This window comes from Pelophylax lessonae (assembly GCF_965119305.1).
Source record: "Pelophylax lessonae genome assembly, chromosome: 8".
Taxonomy (NCBI): domain Eukaryota; kingdom Metazoa; phylum Chordata; class Amphibia; order Anura; family Ranidae; genus Pelophylax; species Pelophylax lessonae.
The window spans coordinates 114,604,306-114,630,865 of NC_138775.1; the positions used below are offsets into that span (position 1 = coordinate 114,604,306).

At 47.7% G+C, this 26,560-nt stretch overlaps 1 protein-coding gene across 1 annotated transcript in view; it reads right to left on the reverse strand.

Annotated features, from left to right (window-relative positions):
• DDX47 (DEAD-box helicase 47) overlaps window positions 1-26,560 on the reverse strand; it is a gene marked incomplete at its 5' end in the record, with an annotated part of 626,288 nt that overhangs the window by 315,904 nt on the left and 283,824 nt on the right. The window contains one exon of the mRNA XM_082265706.1: window positions 10,536-10,682. Within this exon, the coding sequence (XP_082121832.1) occupies window positions 10,536-10,682 (147 nt within the window). The remainder of the gene's footprint in view (window positions 1-10,535; window positions 10,683-26,560) is intronic.

Consider the following 26,560-nt stretch of genomic DNA (forward strand, 5'->3'; position numbering starts at 1 on the left):
AGTGGTTATACCAGGATGATGCCTGCCGGTCGGCTTACATGTAAAAGCTATCCTAGTGGATAATTGACCGCTAGACTGCTTTTACAGGGAGTGGGAGTGGGAGGGGACTCCCCCCCCACTGCTGCCTTCCGTGGTTTTTCTCAGGCTCTCCTGTTCCACTGGTTAACCCGAGAGTGCAGCCGGTGGTTCAATTATCTAACCATAGAGCTAATTGGAGATGAGAATGGCTCCAATCATCTCTATGGCCTAAGATACCGGAAGCTACGAGCATTTCATGACTTCTGTTTCGCCAGAAATAAACCGGGCCATTGGGAAATTGGGAAAGTCATTTATCACACCAATTTTGGTGTGGTCAGATGCGTTAAGGTCAGAGGAGAGATCTAGCGTCTTAACCGGTTGCCGACCGCCGCACGACTATATACTGCGGCGGTCAGCCCCAGCCAGGCAGAGTGACGTATCGGTACGTCACTCGCCTGTCACTGACTTGCGAGCCAATTGCGGGCGGGCGCGCGCCCGCCGCGGCTCGTTCACAGACAAGTCAGTGCGTGTGACCGGCGGACTCGATGTCCGCCAGTCACACTGCGATCACTCCTGTGAAGGGAGAAAGACAGAGCGGCTTATGTAAACAAGCCGCCTGTCAGTTCTCCCTGTGTAAAGGTGAAGATCTGACCGTTCTACTATGTAGAACCGTGGATCTTTGCTTTTACACCAATAGCAATGTCCCTGCACAGTTAGAAACACGCCCCTAGGACACACTTAACCCCTCCCTGTCCAATAAAGTTAACCCCTTCCCTGCCAGTGTCATTTTTGCAGTAACAGTGCATATGTATAGCACTGATTACTGCAGTAATGTCACTGGTACCCCCAAAAGTGTCAAAAATGTCAGTCAAGGGTCCGATCTGTCCGCTGCAATGTCGCAGTACCGAAAAAAAATCGCAGATCGCCGCCATTACACGTTAAAAAAAAAAACACCAAAAATGACAAAAATCTTTCCCTTTGTTAGTAAACGCGGTAACTTTTGCGCAAACCAATCAAAATACGCTTTTTGCGATTTTGTTTACCAAACATATGTAGCATAAAACAAATTGGCCGAAAATGTTAAAAAAATCGGATTTTTGTAAGATCTTACCGTAAAATCCTTTTCTCTTAGCTCATTGACAGACGTAGTCTTCTTGATTCACAAGAACTGGGTTATGTTGTCTCCGCAGGAGCAGGACTAGGCAGAAAGAAAAAACGTTCTGGCTCCACCTTAGGGGCAGTCCCTGAGGGTATATCCTCCCTCTCTCTGCTACAAGGCATCAGTTCTGTCACAAAGCAGCAACAGAGAATTTAACCCAACCCAACTCAATGATAGAGGGGCGAGTACTACGTCTGTCAATGAGCTAAGAGAAAAGGATTTTACGGTAAGATCTTACAAAAATCCGATTTTCTCTGTCGCTCATTGACAGACTTAGTCTTCTTGATTCACAAGAACTGGGACATCCAGAAGAAGTGCCACAAATGAGGGGTGGGATTGACCAAAATCAAAATCCAATCTAGAAGGCCCAACCGGTGCAAAACTAGAAGTTTTAAAGGCTCATTATAAACAAAGAATGAGACTCAAATGAAAATTTCCAACGGAAAAAAACCCTCGAGGCAGACCACTGGTTTTCTCAAATGGCGGCCTGCAAAACCTTGCGGCCAAACGAGGCATCAGACGATGCCATTACATCAACTTTATAATGTTTTGTAAAGGTATGCACCGACGACCAGGTAGCCGCCTTGCACACCTGGACCACTGACGCCTGATGGCGAAAGGCCCATGACGCACTAAGTGCCCAGAGTGGAGTGCGCCTTAACAGGGAACGGGGGCTCCCGACCCTTAATAGAATAAGCCTGTACCACTGTCTGTCTGATCCATTTGGAAATAGTCGCGGCAGATGCAGGCAACCCCTTTTTGGGTCCATCCGGGATCACAAAAAGTGAATCCGTCTTGCGAAACGAGTCTGTCGTTTTCAAGTATACCCTGATCGCCCGGACCACATCCAAGGAGTGTAAAGCAAACTCCCGAAGGATGACTGGGCTTAGGACACAGGGAAGGTAATACAATTTCTTCATTCAGATGAAATTCTGAAACCACTTTTGGTAGGAAGGATGGATTCGGACGAAGAACCACCTTATCTCTATGAACCACCAGATATGGGGAACGACAAGATAAAGCGGCCAGTTCTGACACCCTGCGTGCAGAAGTGATAGCCACCAAGAAGGCCACCTTCTGGGACAACGTAGGTAGAGGAATCTCCCTAATATCTTCAAAGGGAGGTTTCTGAAGAACCGACAATACTAAATTAAGATCCCAGGGTGGTAACGGCGCGCGCACTGGCGGAGCCAGATGTCGCACCCCCTGGATGAAATTCCGCACCAAGGAATGAGTAGCCAAAGGCTTCTGAAAGAAGATAGCTAATGCTGAGACCTGACCCTTGATAGTGCTCAAGGCCAGTTTCTGCTCAACCCCTTGTTGCAGAAAAGCTAATATTCGGCTAACCGAATAAGACCGTGGACGGAACCCCAGAGGTTCACACCATGCAATGTAGGACTTCCATGTACGATGATAAATCTTTCTGGAAGTCGCTTTCCTTGCTTTAACTAGAGTAGGAATAACTGAAGCTGACAATCCCTTGTCCTTCAGCACCTGGGTCTCAATAGCCAGGCCGTTAAAGCCAGCGATCGTAAAGCAGGATGGAAGATCGGTCCCTGAGACAGTAGGTCTTCCCTGAGAGGAAGTCTCCACGGGACGTCCGCCACCAGTCTGACCACGTCGGCGTACCAAGCTCGGCGAGGCCAGTCCGGAGCTACCAGGATTACTGGAATTCCTTCCTCCTCTATCCTGCGAAGAAGTCTTGGCAGTAACCAGAGAGGAGGGAAGGCATACATTAGCTGGTATTGCCCCCACGGGGCGATCAGTGCGTCTGCGGTCTCTGCTAGAGGATCGCGGGAGCGAGCCACGAATCTCTGTACTTTCCTGTTGAATCGGGATGCCAACAGATCCACATCCGGGGTGCCCCACCGTAGGCACAACTGGTGGAAAACTTCTGGATGGAGGGACCATTCCCCTTGATCCAGAGTCTGACGGCTGAGATAATCTGCCTGCCAATTCTCCACCCCCGGAATGAACACCGCAGAGATAGCTGGAACAAATCGTTCTGCCCAGCGAAGAATGCAAGCCACTTCTTTGGCCGCTCGGACACTCTTGGTGCCCCCCTGGTGATTGACATAAGCCACGGCCGTGGCGTTGTCCGACTGGATCCGAACCGGGCTGCCCTGGAGCTGCTCGGTCCAGTGAATCAGACAAAGTTTGATCGCTCTCAGTTCCAATACATTTATCGGCAACCTGGATTCTTCCAGGGACCAAAGTCCCTGGACAGATAACTGACCGAGAATTCCTCCCCATCCGGATAGACTGGCATCCGTGGTCACTATCATCCAATATATTGGCAGAAATGACTTTCCCTGGCTGAGCATCGGAGACCGAAGCCACCAGAATAGAGACTCTCTGGTCTGTTTGCTCAATCCAGGGATTCTGGATTCCGATTCCATCTGAGAAGAATCTCTTGCTGAAGAATTCGGGTATGGGACTGGGCAAATGGGACTGCTTCGAAGGAAGCCATCAATCCCAGAACCCTCATGCAAGTTCGAAGAGAAGACCAGCTGTTGGATAGTAACAACTGGACTGCTGATTGAATCTTCCGGAGTTTCCCTACCGGAAGGAAAACTCTTGACCTGACTGTGTCTAGAATTAGACCCAGATATTCGAGCCTCTGGGTGGGAACCAGAAATGACTTTTGCTGGTTCACCAGCCACCCGAATTCCTGTAAAGAAATTATAGTAATTTCTATGTTTTGTAGCAGGGTCTGAGGAGACTCTGCATGAAGCAGGAGATCGTCTAGGTAACCTAGAATCGATATGCCTCTTTGGCGCAGTAGTGCCAACATTGGGGCCAACACCTTCGTGAAGACCCGAGGAGCCGTGGCGAGACCGAAAGGTAACGCCACAAACTGATAGTGGTTCTCTTCTACGGAAAAGCGTAGAAACCGCTGATGTCCTGCGAAAATGGGAATGTGAAGATAGGCGTCCTTTATGTCTATGGACGCTAGGACATCCCCTGGATGCAGGAAGGCTGCTACTGTGCGAATGGATTCCATCTTGAATTTCCTTATGTTGAGAAAGGAATTGAGTGCCCTTAAGTCCAGAATTGGACGCACTTTGCCCTCTTTCCTGGGTATTGTAAATAGGTTTGAATAAAACCCTTGAAAACGTTCTGTCCAAGGAACGTGGACTACCACTCCTTGTTGTAGTAAACCCGTGACTGCTCTCCGCAGATCTTCTAAATGATCCGGGGATAGTCGGATATTGGAAGGGAAGAAACGCGCCGGTGGGAGAGATCGAAACTCGATCTTGTACCCTGACCTTATGACTTCGCAAACCCACTTGTCCGGGATTCTGGAAAGCCATGGATCCGGGAACCGGCGAAGACGTCCCCCCACCCCAATTACGGGTGGGGGCGCACCTTCAGGCTTTGGACGATTTATATTCAGGTCTGGAGGGGGCGGGCTTTTGCTTGCCCGACCAACGTCCCCTGAAGCCTCCTGAAGGAGCTTTGGAGGACTTAATTTTTTCACCCGCGGGACGAAAAAACTTTTTGTGAGCAGAGAAAGAAGGCCCTCGTCTTTGACGAGTTCCTTTACCCTTAACATTTTGCGGTAAAAAGGTGCTCTTTCCACCCGTGAGATCCTTAATGATCTCATCTAAGTTGGCTCCAAATAGACGCTCTCCTAAAAAGGGGATATTAGCTAATGCTTTTTTGGAACCTTGGTCGGCTAACCAACCTTTTAGCCACAGTGTACGCCTGAGAACCACTGCTGAAACTGATGCTCGCGCCAATAATGGAGTGGCGTCTAACGCCGCATCACACACAAACTGTAACCCCTGTATCATTTGTTCCAACAAATCTGATACGGCCTGAGGGACCTCTTCTAAGTCCCGGCGTAACCACTTGGTCCATTCAGTTACAGTCTGCGAAACCAGACCAATAGCAATTATTGGTCTGAAAGCTGATCCAATCAAGGAAAACATGGTGCGAGACATAGCTTCTATCTTGCGATCCACTGGATCTTTAAAAGACGGAGCGTCTTCTAAAGGAATAACCGTGGCTTTATTCAATCTAGCAATTGGTGAATCCACCACAGGTGGTTCTGTCCATTTCTTAATGAGGGTTTCCTCAAACGGATAACGCCTGTTAATGCGTTTAGAAATAGCAGAGGTGCGTTTTGGCAGACTCCATTCTTCTTTGATTGGATTGCCAAAACATTTGGGCAATGGAAAAACCTTCGCCACTTTCATGCGTTTTTTTAGTCCCAAAAGGGATTTCAGTTTCAGCTATTTCCGACGGAAAACCCTGTAATCTTAAGGTTTCTTGAACAGATACAATGAGTGCGTTTACCAACGCTTCCTCTCGGGCTATGGCTGATGCCGAAACATCCTCCTCACTGTCTGAAGAGACAGTACCCGAGACACCAATCCCAGATGAAGTACCTGCAACTGCAGAAATAGGCTCAGAGTCTGAATCCGAAGTTTCAGATAATAAGGGGTTAGGCGGGGGTCGCTTTCTTGCGCCCTGTCCCTGACAAGCCACTTCCACCCGGGACACAAAAGTTTCCATAATAGCTGACAATGATTCAACCGTCAGTGGGGTGCTGGAGGATCCTGCAGACACCTCGAGGGGATCCGGTGGAGATACATGAGTGGCAGGGTCCATGTTAATTCAGGACACCTCTGCCAGAAAAAACAAAAAACTTTTTTTTTTTTTTTTTTTTTAAATCAAAAAAAAAAATACCTCTTTTTTTTTTTTTATGTGTCTCCCCCTAGCGCAATAGCGCCCCTCAGAGTACCTGCTTCTCGATCCCCACAGAGAGAGAGAGGGACCCCCAAGGCTCACCACCCGATGCAGAGAAGTTTCCAACCAACTGCAGTCAGCGTCTGTCTTTTACAGACTGGAAAGAGCTGTGTTCGTTTTCCCGGGTAGAAGGACGTGGCTCCGCCCCCTGTGTACGCCTTCCGGCGTTCCCAGCTCTCCACGAGGTAGCTGGGCTCATCAAACATGGCCGCCCCCATACAGGAAACAATAGACTCCAAAAACATGGCGGCCGGCATGACCTGAGGACATACATGCACCCGGTCTACGGCAAAATGGCGGCGGACCGCCGAAATCGTTTTTCCCAGCACATCCACCTGCATCTCTGCTAAGTGGCGATTTATCGATCTGCAGGAGGTACACTACAATTAAGGTAGGATTATACCTCCTATGTCTGCTGTAATACTACAGTCTGCTGGGTAGAGTGTTAGCTCTCAAACCAAGTCCACTTCCCACCAAACACATACTGTATTTACAAGGGGGACTTTTAGTGTCAGATATATACTGACCATGTATGGAGGGGCCCATAATTCATACTGCCTCATAACGAAGAAAAAAGGGAACGTTTACTCACCATACCGAACCGACAGGCACCCTCTCTTCACAATACCCTCTCCACCGGGGTGGGGGGTTGTGGACCACTCCGGACGCCTCGACTCTCTGGTTCCTGGTCAGTCCCTCCAATGGGACTCCGTCGCGGCCGACCCAGCGCGGAGCTCTGGTCTGCACGCGCTCGTAGGCAGAAACCGGGGTGACCACTGGATCTCAACATCCAGCCCGTCGCCCGGCCCCGCATATATACCCTCAGGGACTGCCCCTAAGGTGGAGCCAGAACGTTTTTTCTTTCTGCCTAGTCCTGCTCCTGCGGAGACAACATAACCCAGTTCTTGTGAATCAAGAAGACTACGTCTGTCAATGAGCGACAGAGAAATTTTGATTTTTACATTTTTTGGGGGGGGAATTTCATATAAAAAAATGTGAAAAATATTGTTATTTTTGCAAAATTTACGCTCTTTTTTTGTTTATGGCGCATGATCAAAAAATCGCACAGGTGATCAAATACCACCAAAAGAAAGCTCCGTTTGTGGGGAAAAAAAGGACGTCAAATTCGTTTAGGTACAGCGTTGCATGACCGCGCAATTGTCCATTAAAGTCACGCAGTAAAAAAAATCGCAAAAAAACCCCTGGTCTTTTAGCAGCCAAATCCTCCGGGGCTTAAGTGGTTAAAGACCCCATTTAAAAAAAAAAAAAAAAAAAAAAAAAAAAAAAAGAGTACCTGTCACTACAGATTGCTAACATAGGGGATATTTAAATTCACTGTGATAACAATAAAAATGATTTTAAAAAAATGAAAGAAAAGGTGTCAAAATAACATAAAAAAGAAAAATAAAAAAAAAAAACATTCCCCCCCGTCCCCCTGTGCTTGCGCGCAATGGCGCACGCAAGCATTGGTCTAGTGTCATATGTAAACCGTTATTGCAGCATGCATGTGAGGCATCACCGCGAACGCCGGGTCGAGTGCAGTAATTCTTGCAGTAGACCTCCTCTGTAAGTCTAAAGTGGTAACCTGTAAAGACTTTTAAAAATGTACGTAGTTTGTTGCAACTGCACAGGCGTGCACAATTTTTAAAGCATGTCATGTTTGGCATCTATGTACTCGGCATAAGATCATCTTTTAAATTTCACCAAACAAATTGGAATTATATAGTGTATTTGTGCAATAAATTTAAAAAAAATGTATATTTTTTTGCAGAAATTGCGTTTGGAAAATCTGTGCGCAAATACCGTGTGACAAAAAAATTTGCAACATCCACCATTTTATTCTATAGGGCCTCTGATTTAAAGAAAAATATAATGTTTGGGGGTTCAAAGTAATTTTCTAGTAAAAAAAAATTTTTTTTTTTCATGTAAACAAAAAGTCACAGAAAAGGCTTGGTTTTTAAGTGGTTAGAAGAGTGGGTGATGTGTGGATAAGGTTGAGCATAAAATGCCGGGACAGTTTAAACACCCCCCAAATGACCCCTTTTTGAAAAGTAGACACCCAAAGCTATTTGCTGAGAGGAATGGTGAGTCCATGGAATATTTTATATTTTGCCACAAGTGTCGGGAAAATTATTTTTTTTTTGTTGTTTTTTTTTTTACACAAAGTTGTCACTAAATGATATATTGCTCACACGTGCCATGGGTATATGTAAAATGACACCCCAAAATACATTCTGCTGCTGCTTCTCCCGAGTACAGGGATACCACAGCCTAGCTGCGTACGCGACCCCAAAAACCAATCCCCATCTTCAGGTTTTTTTTTTTTTTTTTTTTTCTCAATCAATAACTTTTTATTGAGTTTCAAATACAAATGAAAAAAAACAGAAAATCACATCAACAGAATGTTGATAAGAAAATTACAACAACAAGGTAGAACATTATCCAAAAGTGGATGATACTGTGTTCAAACAATCGTTATAAACTTCGTACAAGAGTACTTTGACATCATGCATGTAAAGATTAACATAGTGTATTCCGATGACAGGAGGAGAGGCGTCGAACCACCCAGACTAAGAACCCCTAGGGGAACAATGTCACCAAGCCATGAGTTGTCGACACCCCCCATCATCCCCAGGATCAGAATGAGTAGAACCACTGCACTACCTGTCACAGTTTTAGAGGCCCTGAAATTTCAAGATAGCACAACCCCCCCCCCCCCCCCCAAATGACCCCATTTTGCAAAGTAGACACTCCAAGCTATTAGCTGAGAGGCATGATAAGCATGATAAGTCCATGGAATAGTTTAGATTTTGCCACAAGTTTCGGGAAAATTATTATTTTTTTTGTTTTTTTACACAAAGTTGTCAGTAAATGATATAATGCTCACACATGCCATGCCATGGGTATATGTGAAATGACACCCCAAAATACATTCTGCTGCGTCTCCTGAGTACAGGGATACCCCATGAGTGAGACTTTTTTGCAGTCTAGCCGAGTACAGGACCCCGAAAACCAACCCCCACTTTCAGGCTTTCCAAGGGCGTAAATTGTTGATCTCACTCCTTACTACCTATCACACTTTTGAAGTCCATGAAATGCCAAGATGGCACAACCCCCCCCCCCCACCCAAATTACCCCATTTTGCAAAGTAGACACTCCAATCTATTTGCTGAGAGGCATGGTGAGTATTTTGCAGCTCATTTATTTTGGAAAATGAAGAAAAAAACAGGAAAATGCATTTTTCTTCCTCTTTTTTCAATTTCCAAAACTTTGTGACAAAAAGTGAGATCTGCAAAACACTCAGCATGCCTCTCTGCAAATAGTTTAGGGTGTCAACCTTCCGAAAAGGGGTCATTTTGGGGGGGGGGGGGGGTTGTGCTGTCTTGGCATTTCATGGCCTCCGAAACTGTAATAGGTAGTCAGGAGTGAAATCAACAATTTACGCCCTTGGAAAGCATGAAAGTGGGGATTGATTTTCGGGGTCCTGTACTCGGCTAGACTGCAAAAAAAGTCTCACACATGGGGTATTCCTGTACTCAGGAGAAGCAGCAGAATGTATTTTGGGGTGTCATTTCACATATACCCATGGCATGTGTGAGCAATATATCATTTCAACAACAACTTTGTGTAAAAAAAAAAAAAAAAAGGGTTTTTTTTCTCGTCATTTTTCAAACATCTGTGCCAAAAAAAGTGAAATATTCAATGAGCTCAACATGCCTCTTAGAACATTCCTTAGGATGTCTACTTTCCAAAAAGTGGTAGTTTGGGGGCGTTTTGTACTGCCCTGCCATCTCGGCACTTCATGAAATGAGATAGGCAGTCAGAAATTAAAGCTGCGTAAATTTCAGTATTTACACCATAGTTTGTAGACGCTATAACTTTTGCGCAAACCAATAAAAATATGCTCATTGAATTTTTTTTTGTCAAAGACATATAGCTAAATATATTTTGGCCAAAAAATATGACATAAATCGAGTATATTGGATATTTTTTAAAAGACAAAGTTAAAAATGTAATTTTTTCTCAAAATGTTCGCTTTTTTTTTATTAATATCGCAAAAAATAAAAAGCGCAGAGGTGATAAAATACCACAAAAATAAAGCTCTGTTTATGGGAAAAAAAAGGACAGAAATTTCGTTTGGGTACAGCATTGCATGACCGCGCAATTGTCAGTTAAAATCACTAAGTGCCAAGTTGAAAAAAGGGGTCTGGTCAGGAAGGGGGTAAAATCTTCCGGGGCTTAAGCGGTTAACTGTTTTTTTTTATAGAATTCTACTTTCAGGGTGTGTGTCCTATGCCTACATACTTTTGTTAACAGGTGTTCCTTGTTTCCATCTCAAAAAGTTGGGAGGCATGTTCTACTACCATTTGGACAACATTCAAATACAACTCACAGGTTTTGGTAGATGCTAAACCTGTATTCCAGCATTGCATAACCACAGTGCTTACTAAACCACTAAATAAACATTTTATTATTCAATTCCACATTCAACAGCAGTAACCCTGAACAGTCAGTTTACAAAAAAATATTTACACTGCTTTTTGTTTTGTTTTTTTACAGTTTTAACACAAGTAGAAGTAAAAGATCTTCAGAAATCAATTACCTGACTCATTTGTCCATGAAGAGGAATGGCAGTAAAACCAAGATTTCTCAATAATGAGGATACTCTCTGAGTGTTGTTACATGTGCTGCAGAATATCATAAAAGAATTTCCAGCCAACTCATTCAAAATGTACACTAAATAACAGTCCTGGAAAAGAAAACACAAATCAAAAAACTTACACTATGAGAACATTTTCCTTTCTAACTTAAGATAGTTGTGCTTTGTTCAGATTTTATGTTTTTTTTTTAATCAGATAATTTTTATTGAAAAAAAACTTTTTATACACAACACAACAGTTAGAAGAAACAAAACAACCAATAGAGCAAGAGATAAGAACAGTGCATACATTCACATAGCAATGGGGTAAATGCAACCCCGGTAATACATAAGTGTACAAACATCATCATCGAAACATGACAAAGGATTCTCAGTCCACGACTGCGTACCCCATGTTCGTCTAAGCAACACCTCAGAAGCAAGAGAATGTTATATGGCACGGAGTATTTATAACCATAATACCAGTATAAAGCGCTCCCGAGGCTTGGGTGACAATATCTCTGTTCAGCAGCCTGCACCGAGAAATAATTACCAGTAGGCATGAATAGGAGTCCAGCCATTCTGCACCGCTACAAAAATTATAAAGAAAAAAAAAATTAAAGGGGAGGGGGGGGGGGGGGGTGAAAAGAAAACAAACATCCTAGTGGTGAACCAGCCATTGAACCTTCCTTCCCGAGCGTATAGATCCCACCAAGCAAAGGCAGGACCATAAACGGAGCTTCCCATAGTCCCCTTCCAGTAAAACACATGGTAGCACACATCAACCAAACATGGCTATATCACTTTACGAGGAGGTATTCACTCCTCCCATGATCCTATTTGCATCCAGCCATGGTCCCCAAATGCGTTCAAATTTCTGGGCGCTCCCTCTGTTTATAAGCAAGATCCTCCCTAGCCAAGAGCGATTTAACCTCATCAGTCCACTCAGCGTGTGTAGGTGCCGTAGGGGAGATCCATTTCCTCGCTATTAATTTCCTGGCAAGAAACGGGGTCTGTAGGACCGCTACATGTACCCCGGGAGTATAAATTCCTCATCCAACCAGCCCAAAATACAGAGTTCTGGGTCTAAAGGAAGATTTAACTTCCAGATAGAGTTTATAGAATGCAACACCGCTGTCCAATAGCGGTGCAGCTTCGGAATTTCCAAAGCATATGCAGGAGAGTACCTGTGTGCACCTTGCACGGAGGACAGAGCGGGGAGTCCCTCCTCTTCCAGCTATGCAGGCGTTGGGGTATCCTATAAGTGCGGTGTATGATAAACAATTGCGTGAGTTTTTGTGAGGTGGACAATGACACTTTAAGCACATTGTCCGTATACCTATCCATTCCTCAGAAGAGATAGGTCCCACATCTAAGCCAGTCCCCTCGACATTTAAAGGACCTCGACACCTGATCCATGAAGGCTACATAAAGGGAGGAAATGTGTCCCCTTTTAACCACTTTACCACTAGAGCATTTTGCTGTCTTACGTCTGGGCCACTTTTTGCGATTCGGCGCTGTGCGACTTTAACTGACAATTGCGAGCGTGCGACGCCGTACCCAAACGAAATTGACGTCCTTTTTTTCCCACAAACAGAGCTTTCTTTTGGTGGTATTTGATCACCTGTGCGATTTTTACTTTTTGCGCTATAAACAAAAAAAGAGCGTTTATTTTGAAAAAATAACAATATTTTTAACATTTTTTTGTATGAAATTCCCCCCAAAAAAGATGTAAAAAACAATTTTTTTTTAAATTTTTGGCCAATTTGTTTTCTGCTACCTATGTTTGGTAAAAAAAATCGCAATAAGCGTATTTTGATTGGTTTGCGCAAAAGTTATTGCGTTTACTAACAAAGGGAAAGATTTCTGTCATTTTTGGTGTTTTTTTTTTAACGAGTAATGGCGGCGATCTGCGATTTTTTTTGCGGGACTGCGACATTGCGGCGGACAGATCGGACCCTTGACTGACATTTTTGACACTTTTGGGGGTACCAGTTACATTACTACAGTAATCAGTGCTATAAATATGCACTGTTACTGTAAAAATGACACTGGCAGGGAAGGGGTTAATTTTATTGGAGAGGGAGGGGTTAATGTATGCCTGGTGCTTACTAACGTGTGTGGGGGGAGGTGACTGTGTGAGACAGGGACAGATCGGATGTCCAGCTATGCTGAACACTCCGATCTGTCACTCCCTGTCACTGAGGAGATCCGCCCGCTTGTGTTTACACAGGCAGGCGGATCTCCACACTAGATCCCCGACGATCGGGGCAGAGCAGCGGCGATCGCCGCTGCTCCTCCCCTGGCCCGACTCCCGCTGTGAATGAAAACAGCGGGAGCGCGCCTCCGGCGGCGCGCGAGCGCCGCCTACAGGGGAGGAGTCTGGCGACGTAGGTCTACGTCGTCAGACGGGATCGTGCCACTTTGCCGCAGTACTATTCCAGTACTCAGCGGTAAAGTGGTTAACCGTGGAGCTCAGCAAATTAAGTAAAATCACTGGGTTACACAAACCCCAAACGCTTTCCCTGGACTGCGAAGTCAAGGCATGACGCAGCTGCAGGTACTGGAAAAACAAGGAGTTGGGCAAGCCGAATTCCGCACGCAGCGTCTGAAAGTCTTTAAGTGTGTTACCTCTATACAATTGCACGATAAATTTAAGCCCAAACCTGTCCCAGCGCAAAGAGTCCCGAAGTTTGTCTAATTCCTGATAGTAAATTTTATGGGTAAGGCGGGAGAATTTAGTGTATTCCTCATAGCCAAAGTGCTGTTTAGCCCGTCGCCAAATCCTATCCAGCAAAAGAAGGGTGGGATACTGAGATGTCCCCAGCGTTCCAGCCTCCAAGAAATCAACTAATGTGCCAGATGCCAAATGCGTCCCCAGGATCCGTCTAATCGGGTCACTATCATCAGCCTGCAGCCAACCTGTCAGATGCTGCAATTGGGCAGCCAAATAATAATAGAATGGGTTGGGAACCGCCAGACCACCACCGTTCTTAGTCTCCTGAAGGGTCTCCAAGCGTATCCTGGGAGATTGCTTCTTCCAAATAAGGGCACAATAAACCATGCTAAATTTTTTAAAGACATGTATCGGGATCCAGGGAGGCGTATTGTGCAGCACATACAGTAGCTGTGGGTTCCATATCATTTTGAGCAAATTACATCGGCCAACTACCAAAAGAGGTAATTTGACCCAACTGAAAGTGCAAAAAAGTTGCCACGGCGCTACCTGTAGGTGACAGAGTGTCAACTAAAGCAATATGTACTTCAAAGTGGTAAAGTTCTGAGTCAGTGCATTATAATAAATAAAATAAGTGCACAAAATAAATATTGTCCCACTTGGGAAAAATTCCAGCTGTGTGTAGTGACCAGCGTGCAGAAGTGCTCATGTGCAGATAAATAAATAAATCAACAAGAGTGAGAAGAAAGGAGGTGATAATTTATTCCAAAAAATAGAATAAAAATACAGTGCAGAGTATATTAAACCATCGGTATTACTGAAGATAACCTGATAAAGTAGTGCTAATAAAATAAGATAGGGGAATTCTTATAAGGTGCAAATAAATAAGAAGTGACAAGAATTTCCCAATGTGTTGAAGGAAAGGTTGCATCCACCTGTGTGGCCACTAGGTGTCGCAACTTGTATACGACCTGTTTTCCGTGATTGCAATGGAACGAATCAAGCAGAGTTCCAGGGGCTCATTCACACAGGCGAGCAGGCACACGCCAGTGGATTTCATAGAAAAAAGGAGAAGGAGGACCCCATTGATGCAGTATACAAACAGCAAATAATTGCGAGCATAAAGAACTCACGGTGCAGGCTGTTCGTGATCAGTTCGGTCTCGCAGGGAAGCTTCTGCGTTCCACGGTCGGATGTCCAAAAACTGGAAGTGACGTATGACGCAATAGACTCCGCCCTACGCGTCAGAGGACGTCTGCTGGAGAGGCGTCACCATAGCGTACTCCCGGCTGTTAAATAGCCCGCCCCTATCATAGCAACCAATCGGCCTCTACCGCCGCCATATTGGTGCTCACTCATGCTGCCGGTCAGAGGCCATCTTACTCCTCTCTGCAATGCCAGCTGCTGCATAGAAGGGCGGCTAATATATCATCATTTCAGAAACAGCCTCACCGATTGAAAACGATAAAAATGAAGAAAAAAAATAGAAAAACTGCAAAAACTTTATTTAAATGTACAAAAATTATAATAAAAAGATTAAAAAGGTTAAAAAAGTTTATGGAACCGAAAATCCTTATTGGGGAAGTTAGAGGGAATCTTCCATTCAAACACAAGCCATGTTTCCTTACAGGGTAGAAAAATGGAAAAAAACTGAATTTTTGTAAAATCTTACCGTAAAATGCCTTTCTCCGAGTCCTCCGACAGTCGCCGCCCCTTCCCAAGTCTTCACCAATGGGTATTGACCTTTGCTCCGCAGGAGTAGCTAGGCAACAAGAATTGTTAATACAAAAGCTTTTAGCAGACACACCCCTAGGGGCTGTCCCCTCAGTCAATACCTCCCTGCACCAGCATTCTCAACTCAGTTTGGTAGCATAGCAGTAAGAGTAAACAAAAACCCCAAAAGAGGGGCGGGGGGCGGCGACTGTTGGAGGACTCAGAGAAAGGAATTTTACGGTAAGATTTTACAAAAATTCCGTTTTCTCTTACATCCTCCGACAGTCGCCGCCCCTTCCCAAGTCTTCACCAATGGGACGTCCCAAAGCAGTGTAGACATGAGGGGTGGGAGACGCAACCGCAGAAAAAAGGCAACGCAGTACCCACGTCAGAGAAAGGAACCTTACCACAGTAAGAGAACCAACTGGGCAACAGGAAAACGTGCTCAACAGGAGCAACAACCCAGGAAAGCAATTAACCCAGGGGTAAAAACACCCCAACAACCAAGGGCCCACAAAAAAACAAGGGACCCAAGGAAACTGCCGCACTGAGAACTTTGCGGCCAAAGGAGGCATCCGCCGATGCCTGAACATCCACCTTATAGAACTTGGAGGTGTGAACGGACGACCAAGTCGCCGCCTTACACACCTGGGCCACGGAAGCCTGATGACGAAAAGCCCAAGACGTACCTGGGTAGAGTGCGCCTTCACAGGGAAGGGAGGAACCTTCCCCTTCAAGGCATAGGCTTGCTCAATGATCTGTCTGATCCATTTGGCGATGGTCGCAGCTGACGCCGCCATGCCCTTCCGAGGTCCCTCAGGAAGGACAAATAGGGAATCCAACTTGGGAAAAGATTTAGTGGACGACAGGTAAACCCTGATCGCCCGGACAACATCCAAGGAATGCAAGGCAACCTTCTTCGGATGCCTAGGCTTCGCGCAGAGCGAAGGCAAGACAATGTCTTCATTCAGGTGAAATTCCGAGATCCTTTTCGGAAGAAAAGATAGGTTAGGCCGCAGGACCACCTTGTGGACCACCAGGTAAGGAGACTTGCAGGACAAAGCCGCCAGCTCCGACACCCTGCGAGCCGAAGTGATCGCCACCAAAAAGGCAACCTTCTTGGACAACAGAGACAACTAAATCTCCCTGATCTTTTCAAAGGGAGCCTGTTGCAACACGGACAGAACCAAGTTCAAGTCCCATGGAGGTAAAGGATCCCTCCTAGGAGGGGCCAAATGTCGCACCCCCTGAACAAAGGTGCTAACCAAGGAATTAGACGCCACAGGGAGTTGAAAGAGAACGGCCAGCGCAGAAATCTGACCCTTAATCGTGGCCAACGCCAAACGCTGGTCCACACCCGTTTGAAGGAAAGCCAACACTCTCGACACCGAGTATGAGCGAGGGGAGTACCCCCTGGACTCACACCAGGCAAAATACGCTTTCCAAGTACGGTAGTAAATTTTTCCTGAAGAGGCTTTTCTAGCCTTGATCAAGGTGGGAATGACCTCAGGGGAGAGACCCCTATCCTTCAGGACCTGGCTTTCAACAGCCAGGCCGTTAAAGCAAGCGACTAAAGCAGGATGGAATATCGGCCCTTGAGAAAGAAGGTCTTTCCGAAGCGGCAGACGCCACGGAGCGTCAACCGCCAGATTTACAAGGTCTGCGTACCAAGACCGGCGAGGCCAGTCTGGTGCCACCAGAATCACCGTGTGCGGTTCCGAGGCTAACCTGCGAAGAAGCCTGGACAGCAGTTGAATCGGTGGAAAGGCATACATCAGACGATACTGATGCCAGGGCGCCACTAACGCGTCTGAGGCGTCTGCCTGAGGATCGCGCGTCCTTGCCACGAACCTTTCCACCTTGTTGTTTAGACGAGACGCGAACAGGTCCACATCTGGGGTCCCCCACTTCGCGCACAACATCTGGAAGACATCCGGGTGAAGGGACCATTCTCCCTGGTCCAGGGTCTGGCGACTCAGATAATCCGCCTGCCAGTTCTCCATCCCCGGAATGTGAACAGCTGTTATCGCCGGGACGTGCATCTCGGCCCAAGACAGAATGTCGGCTACTTCCCGAGCCGCTCGGGCACTCCTGGTGCCCCCTTGGTGGTTGAAGTATGCCACCGCGGTGGCATTGTCCGTCTGAACCCGAACTGGACGGCCCCGAAGCCGGTCCGTCCATCTCAGAAGGCAGAGCTTTATTGCTCTCAATTCCAGAATGTTGATTCCTCCCCCGACCAAGTTCCCTGGGCGGACAGAACGCCCAGAACACCACCCCAGCCCGACAGGCTGGCATCCGTGGTGATCACCGTCCATGACAATGGACGAAAAGACTTGCCCCCCGACACCGCCGGGGACTGGAGCCACCACAGAAGATCCCTTCTGGTGCCGTGGCTCAATGAGATCCGCAGATCCAGGGATTGTGGCCGCCCGTCCCACTCGGCCAGAATCTCTGCTTGGAGACTCCGTGTGTGAAACTGGGCAAAGGGGATCGCCTCGAACGACGAGACCATTAAACCTAGACATCTCATGCATGTCCGTAGAGACGAGTGTGGTCTGTCCCTGAGGGACCTGACCTCGTCCTGAAGAGTCCGAAGCTTGTCCACCGGCAGGAAGACCTTTGCTAGGACAGAGTCCAGAATCATTCCCAGATAGGGAAGACGAACTGAAGGACACAGTCGACTTCGGAATGTTGATTGTCCAACCGAACTCCTGTAGTGTCCGCATCGTGGTGGAAAGGTCGGTCACCAAGCTCTGACTGGCGTTTCCCCGTATCAGGATATCGTCCAGATACCCCAAGACAGCAATGCCCTGTGCTCGCAGCAGGGCCAGAACCGGCGCCAGCACTTTGGTAAAAACCCACTGAGCCGAAGCGAGACCGAAAGGTAACGCCACGAATTGGTAGTGATCCTCCGCAATGGCGAATCGAAGGTACCTTTGGTGACCCTCGAAAATGGGGATGTGTAGGTACGCATCCTTCAGATCGATGGAGGCCATGAATTCCCCCGGACTCAGTGCAGCCATCACTGAGCGCAGGGATTCCATGCGGAACTTGCGAACCCGCACAAAGCGGTTCAGAGCTTTCAAGTCCAGAATCGGACGCACCTTGCCCTCCTTTCTGGGCACAGTGAACAGATTGGAGTAAAACCCCCGAAATCTGTCCCGATAAGGCACCGGGACCACCACCCCCTGGGCCCGCAGGTCCCGCACCGCCAGGTGCAAATCCTGCAAGCGCTCCGGAGACAGCTGAAGATTTGAGGGAAAAAATCTGCCCGCCGGCCGAGAGAGAAATTCGATCTTGTAACCAGATTGAACGATTTCCTGAACCCATCTGTCCCGAATGCGGGTCAGCCAAGGTTGTAGGAAACCGCGCAGACGTCCCCCCACCCCGGAAACGGGTGAGGGCGCCCCTTCAGGCGGAAGTAGTATGGGAAGTTGAACCGGACTGGCCGGACTTCTGCTTCCCCGCCCATGGCTTCTTCTGGGAGCCTTGGCCTTTGAAGGGCTTGCCCTTGGTCTGTGACCGAAAGGCATGAAAGGACCCCTGAGAGGGCCTAGACGAGGAAGTCCTCTTTCCCCGGAAAGACTTATGCTTGAAAGACTGGGGCAGGAGAGTACTCTTGCCCCCCGTAACCCCTTTTATCATGGTATCCAAAGCCTCGCCAAAAAGGCGAGACCCCGCGTAAGTAAAATCCGCCAGCGTCTTGCGAGAAGACTGGTCGACCGACCAATTCTTCAGACAAATCAGACGACGGTTTAATACCGCCACGCTGGACAGGCGAGCGGCCAAGGGAGCTAAGTTCAAATCCGCATCGCACAGATACATGACACCCTGATGGATCTGGTCCACCATAGCCAAAGTGGTAGGCGGTGCGGAATCAGCCACCAAAGTGCGCCTGAGCATCTTGGTCCAATCAGCAACAGCCTGTGCCGCCATAATGGAGGCAAAAATAGGCTTTAGCATAGAACCAGCCACCATGTAGGCATGACGGGCAAGAGACTCAATTCTCCTGTCCGTAGGGTCCCGGAAAACCGGGGTATCCTCAGAAGGCACCGCAGTAGCTTTATTCAAAACGGCTACCGCATGATCCACCGGAGGTGCCACGCACCAACGCTCATCGGTGGCAGGTGCAAACGGATAGAGCAGTTTAAACTTGCTTGGCACAGTAAAAGGTTTCTTCAAAGTGCGCCACTGTTCATTAACAGTATGGTGAAATTCAGCAGGGCAGGGAAAAACCTGCGCTGATTTGCGAGCCCTCTGTGTACCAAAGGCAGACTTCCTAGCAGGAGGAGTGGGCTCATCCTCCAGGCGTAAGGTGTCCTTGATGGAAGCAATGAGCTCATTCATGAGTGCAAGCTCTTCAGCCGAGCCAGGGGGAGAAACATCAACCCCCTCCACCTCAGGCTCCCCCTCAGACACCACAAGGTCCACAGATGAGCGGGACCCCGAGAAGGGCACGCCAGCCCCGGCAGCCACATCGCCCTCTGAAGCAGAGGAAATGGATAACCTGGCCCGTTTTGCGGATCGTTCAGCCAGCAGCATCTGCACCTGAGTCACTAAGGAAGCCACTACAGTGGTCAGATCGGCCCCCTCGGGGGGTGCGGCAGCTCCCTGGTCCCCCACCAGGGCGGGGGGGAACTTGCTATCCTGAGAATCCATGCCCCAGTACAGAAAAGTAAAAAGGTTACTAGCCCTTTAATACCACGGCGAGCGCAGCCCACTGTACACTACTGTATGCACCAACCCCGCAGGGATAGATCACACTGAGCAAGGAATGACAGGACAAAAAGGTAAAAACCTGGAGAGAGCACACCAGACTGCTGCCACCGATCGCTGTTCCCAGAGAAAGAGGAAGTGATGCAATGCTGACCGACTGATATAGCCTATGGAAAGGCTCCAGCAAAATGGCCGCTTGGCTGATGGAAAAAGCCACAAGAAATGTGCACGATGAGTACCGCCTGCCAAAATGGCGGCGAATGGCGCCAAAACCCGGCGCTGCACGCGTACAGGGCCGGCCACAGTATACAGGCAATAAAAAATGGCGGATCGCCGCAGCTACCGTCGCCTACGCACATGTCTGCACACAAACTGCACCCAGAGCATGTTAAAAACAGCATTGTAGGATGGCCCCCCTTCACAGCCCACAGATAGTGCAGACACACAGGGATCTGACAGGGAGCCCGCAGATACACAGACATGGGGGGGTACTACACAGCCACAAACTGACACCCACACAGAAGGTCCCCACACAGAAGGTGCTTACCGTACCAGATGGCGTGGGGAGCCGTCTCCAGCGACAAACCGCTATCAGGACCGACAGGGAGTGCCGCAGCCAGGACGCTTGCGGACCGCAGTCACGGCGTCCAGTGAGGTAGCCACCCCACAGGCAGCATCCCTGCAGCGAACAGGGATGGGTCGTTCAATTTTGCAAGGGTAAAAACCTAAGCTGAACGCTCAATGGCAGGCTGAGGATCCATCTGGCTCTCAGCCCTGGGATCCAGGGCGGCCAGTCCGAGACCCAGCTCCGCATGATGATTCTTCATCAGAAGATCCCTAAACTAAGACTGCCAAAATAAAAGCTAGCAAGGAAAAGAGAAAAAATACTTGAAATAAAATCAAAGAAAGGGTAGAAGGCTGAGTCAGAGCCCCAGCACAGGACAGCCAGCTACTCCTAAGCTAGGCAAAGTCAAACTGAGTTGAGAATGCTGGTGCAGGGAGGTATTGACTGAGGGGACAGCCCCTAGGGGTGTGTCTATGCTAAAAGCTTTTGTATTAACAATTCTTGTTGCCTAGCTACTCCTGCGGAGCAAAGGTCAATACCCATTGGTGAAGACTTGGGAAGGGGCGGCGACTGTCGGAGGACGTAAGAGAAATTACTTTTTCTATCAATTAGTTTAGTAGAGGAAGATATAGTTCCTTCCTATTTGATAAAAAAATAAATAAAAATCCAAAATTTTTTTATATATATGCAGGTATAGTGTGGAAAAAAACAATACATTTGATGCTGGATGAGAAGGATTTTTAGGGATTTTTTTTCTTCTTTCAAATTTCGAATCCCATAGAAATATATCAATATCTCATATCAAAAACAAGGGGGTTCCAGAATCTGACTGTAGATGATTTGGATAAACGGATGCTGGCTGAGAGAGATTCTAAATATGCATCCATAAAAAATATATCACCTACCTAGGAATAAAAATTGGTAAATCCCCCTCATCTCTATACTCCCTCAACTATCCTCCGCTGATCTCTAAGATAGTACAGGAGCTGGGCGCTTGGATGAACCTACCTCTTTCTCTCCTTGGGAGGTGCCATCTTGTCAAAATGGTAAGCTTCGCTAAGTTGTTGTATCCGATGCAAACCCTCCCCCTTCTGTTGAGACATGCGGATATACAACTACTGAACACCTCTATTTCCAGATTCCTCTGGAGGGGTAAGCGCTCCAGAATCTCCTTGAAAAAGCTGCACCTCCCCAGGAGAGAAGGGGGCATAAGCCTTCCCAACATCAGACTGTATAATTTAACCTGTTTACTACGTATTTGCATTGACTGGCTCACACAATCTCAACGCTATTCTTCTTACTTATTGGAGGCCTCTATGGTGACACCATTCTCGCTACCGGGCCTTCTTCACTGCCACTGGAAGTCTGTCCCGCCTGCCTATCAACATAATGTACTACTCAGACACTGCAATTGCATGGAGGGAAATCCGAAAACTGCTCCGCCTTCCTCTAGCCATATCTACCCACCTCCCTATACGGGGCACTCCAATGTTCCAACCAGGACTGGACTCTAACCACTTCCTTCTATGGGAACAACGGGGTCTGACCAAATTTGTGGACCTATGTGATGCTGCTACGGGAACCCTGCGCACGTTCTCGGATGTGTCTAATGCCTACTCTCTCCCATCAACCCATTTTTTCAGCTATGGTCAGTGTGCTCACTTTATCCGTGATTCCTGCAAAGACAAAACGCGGAGGTTCAGTCCCTCTATTCTGGACTCATTCTTTGCTGAAGGTATGAATACCATATCAACCATGTACAGGCCACTCTTACTGATATCCACCCCCCCCATGGCTGCCTCTTCTGTTGCTAACTGGGGCAGGTTCTTCCCCCATCCAGATCTGCTGCAGAGGCTAAAGTCGGGTCTTGCCACCACCATTCGTCTGACCACAAATGAACTATGGCGGGAAACTCAAATGAGGATATTTCATCGTGCCTACTTCCCGTTCACCACGGACCCTGACAACTCACAAGGGGCTATTTGTCCCCACTGTACGCTTCCCTGGCCTACACTGGCCCACCGCTTCTGGGAATGTCCGGCCATATCCACCTTTTGGGACCAAACTCTGGCCTTCGTCTATGGAATCACTCAAATGACCTTCCCTAAGGACCCTTTTCTCCTACTCTTCGGTTATTGGGAGTCCCAGATCCATTCCAGACCACCGGAACCCAAAACACCTCATAAAGAATGGACTCTATTGTGTTTCTTGACGGCCAGGAGATGCATTCTGCAAAATTGGATCTCCCCACTGTGTCCTAAAATATCCCAACTTAAGCAGGCCCTACTGTTGCTTTTGTACAATGAACTACTTGGTATTGACCCTGGTAATCTCAGGGCCCGTACTCGCTTCAACTCTCGATGGGACTCCTTTGCCAAAGCTGTGATGTCACCCAAGGAACTATTAGAGTTGTTGGACCGTCCTACCTACCATACAGGATATTTAGCTAAACTTCAACGGTTTTCTTCACCTCAATCATCTGCTCCGAGACGGTGACTTTACCCTTTACTTTACAGATTGTATTTACTGACAGCGACACACGGCGGCGCATGCTCGGTCCTGTCATGATATGCTCTAAAGGCTTATTGCTGGAACCTATTGTGTGACAGAGGAGCTGAGGATCGTGCATTGAGTTGGAGAAAATGTCTATGTGACCTCCTATAATTAAGGGGTCATATTTCCGGTAAGGAGTACCTTACTAGATCACTGGGTGAAGTGTGGAGGTGAAGGCTTAATCTGCACTAACTATCAAGTCTCTGCCACATTGTGTGACACCAATGATATGTGGACTGGTTGATGCTGCATATGGACTGTTTGCACTTTACATTAATGTTGGGCACAGATTGATTGATGTTTTGAATTTTGATTTGTACTAATTATGAATTGTTGATTTAATATCTGCACAGGCACTTTATATTTATGTTTGAGCGCGACACTTTCCTTCTTTTAAAAAAAAAGGTGTACCAAGCTCGGCAAGGCCAGTCTGGAGCCACGAGAATGACCGAAATCCCTGCCGCCTCGATCCTGCAAAGGATTCCTGGCAGCAACTGTAGAGGAGGAAAGGCAGGCAGTACTCTGGCACGACCATGCCGGGGTGAGCCGTGCGCAGGTGACCATGCTAAACGTCTCAGCATCGTACATGTTGAACCTAGCGAATGTTCTTGCCCATGACAGAAACCCATGGTGCCACCATTGCACCCGCCAGAGGGTCTCGAGAGCGGGCCACAACCTCTGCACTATCCTGTAGATGCAATGCCAACAGGACCATGCTGGGGTGCCCCCAAACGAAAGCACAACTGCTGGAACGACTCCGGATGAAGGGACCATTGCCCTGCATCCACGGCCTGTCGACTGAGGCAAACCGCCAACCAATTGTGTATTTTCCCCACCTGGAAAGGGAACAGCGGATAGAGCCGGAACAAGGCGCTCTGCCCAACGAGAATCATCACTTCCAAGGCCGCAAGGACACCTTTGGTGCCCCCTTGGTGAATGACAAGCCACGGTCGCGGCGTAGTCAATTGAAAGTGCACCGGAAAGCTGCAGGTGCCTGATACAGTGAACTAGGCAAAGCTGGATCGCTCTCAACCCCAGGACAATAGGCGGTAACCTGGATCCTCCAGGGACCATACTCCTGAAGCAGAGAACCTCCAGAGGACTCCTCCCCACCCAGACAAGCTTGTATCCGCGGTGACAACTGTCCAGTAGACGGGGAGGAAGAATTCCAGAGCAAGACTCCCCGGACACCCGACCCAGCCGGATCTGCAAGAGAGTTTAGATTCCAGTCGCCTTCGAAAAGGATTGCCTCCTGGGGGATCCCCAAGAGGGATTGAGTAAAAGGGACCGTCTTGAAAAAACAACACCATCAGTCCCAAAACTCGCATGCAGGTCCAAAGGGAAGACCATGTGCGGGACAGCAACTGTTGACCGCAGTCTAAAGTGCCAAGAGTTTTGACCCTGGAGGGAGATACACCCTGCCCGGAGACGAGTCCAAAGTAAGGCTCAGAAAGTCCAGTCTCATGGAAGGGGCCAGGGATGATTTCTGAAGGTTCAGAACCCACCTGAACTCCACCAGAGTTCTCATGGGGACAACCAACTTCATTGTAAGCACCGTAGGGGACTCCAAAAATGGAGAAGCAGAGCGGCCAGGAAACCAGGGCCGATACGCCCCACTGCTGCAACAGTGCCAGGGCTGGAGCCAACACCTTTGTGAAGACCCTAGCAACATAAGCGAGACCAAAGGGTAACGCCACAAACCAAGAGATCCTTCCCCACGGCAAGAACCTGTAGCTGTCCAGAACATAATGGGATGTGAAGATAGGCAGCTTGATGTCTATGGAGGCCAGGAAGACCCCTGATGTAGAGAAGCCACCACCGTGCGAACCAATACCAACTTGAATTTGTGATCTGCACGAAACCCTCTTTACTACACCAGCTCCTCAGCAACATGTTTATTTTCCTAATCTCCCGCTGCCTCTCTGGTGTGGCTTGAGGTACAGGTAGTATTTCTGAAAATACCTTGGAGGTCCTACTCCTCAACTTAGCTCCTAAGTCCCTGAAATTGTTTTTTAGGACTCTCCATCTCACTCTGCCTATGTTATTGGTACCCACATGTACCATCACAGCTGGGTCTGCCCCAGCCCCACCCCAGTAATCTGTCCACACGATCCATTATGTGCCGAACCCGAGCGACCGGTACACAACAGACTGTTCGAAAGCCGATACTGTGCCCTCTGCTTTATATTTCTTGAAGGCCATTTTTTTCCCCCCAATAAGTTTTTTAAAGTTACGGTTTAGCCAGCCAGGTTTGGCTTTGTCTCTTCTAAATTTATTTCCCATAGGAATGCACTGCAGGATGCATTTGTTTAATATGTTCCTAAAGCATTCCCATTTTTCCTCCGTGGTCAGTGATCCCAGGGTTTGGTCCCAGTTTACCCTTTCCATCAATGAGCACAATTTTGGAGAGTTTGCCCTTCTGAAGTTTAGGGTTCTTATGTTCCCCACTTGCCTTGTTATATTGTTATTTACACTAAATGTGATCATCCTGTGATCGCTAGAGCCCAGGTTGTCCTGGACTCCTACCTCCGAGATTAGGTCTGGGTCATTAGTGATCAATAGATCCAGGACTGCATTTTCTCTAGTAGGAGAATCCACCAACTGTGACATGTAGTTACCCTGTAAGGTTTCCGTGAATAGACGGGCCTTCTGTGAGTGCGCAGTCCCCTCTTCCCAGTCAATGTCGGGATAATTGAAGTCCCCCAATATGAAGACTGATCCCAGTTTTGCCAATTTACCCAATAGTGATAAAAATTCCAGCTCTACCTCCTCCCTTTGGTTGGGTGGCCTATAGCAAACCCACACAATTACTTTTCTTTTTTCTTCTTCCCTGTTGAGTTCTACCCACACGGATTCTAACTCCATACTCATCCCTTCCGTAATATCACTCCTCTCTATCACCCTTACATTGTTCTTGACATAGAGACATGCCCCTCCCCCTCTTTTTCCTACCCTGTCCTTCTGGTACACGGAATACCCTTGGATATTGGCCAGCCAGTCATGTGAGGGGGTCGAACCAGGTCTCCGTTATTCCCACAAGGTCTATGCCATCCTCATGTACTAACATTTCCAACTCATCCAACTCAAGAATATGTAACTATATTCTTTACCATAGGGATGTCCCAAAGCAGTGCCAAATATGAGGGGTGGGAACAACAAACCCAAGGCTGAACACAAGCCAATTCAGGCAATATTAGCTCAACTAGAACAGGAGCCCGTCCTGAAATACACCCTCAAGAGAGGAAAAATAGACTCTAAATCGCAGCCTGCAAAACTTTGCGGCCAAAGGACCGCATATACCAAAACATGCACTTTAAAAGTACGCACAGATGACCAAGCGGCCGCTGTGCACACCTGCGCAACTGATGACTGATGATGTTAGTGCCGAGTAGAATGAGTGGTCACAGGGAACCGACCCTTAAGTGAATAAGCCTGGGTCACCGCCCGTCTGATCCATCTAGAAATGGTAGCAGAGGAAGCCCCTTCTGCGGCCCGCGGCCCATCCATAAGCACAAAGAGTGAGTCGGACCTCTGAAAGGGCTCGGTGGCTGCCAAAGAGACCTGAATAGCTTGATCATCATCCAGAGTATGCAAGGAAAATTCCCTGGGATGAACCGGCCTGAGATACAAGGACAGCAGCACAATGTCCTCATTCAAATGGAAGTCAGAGACAACCTCCGGGAGAACGACAAGACAAAGCCGATGATAAAGCTTTCGAGATGTAGATTTGTAGATTTCCTCGCCTTCAGCATGGTCAGAATAACG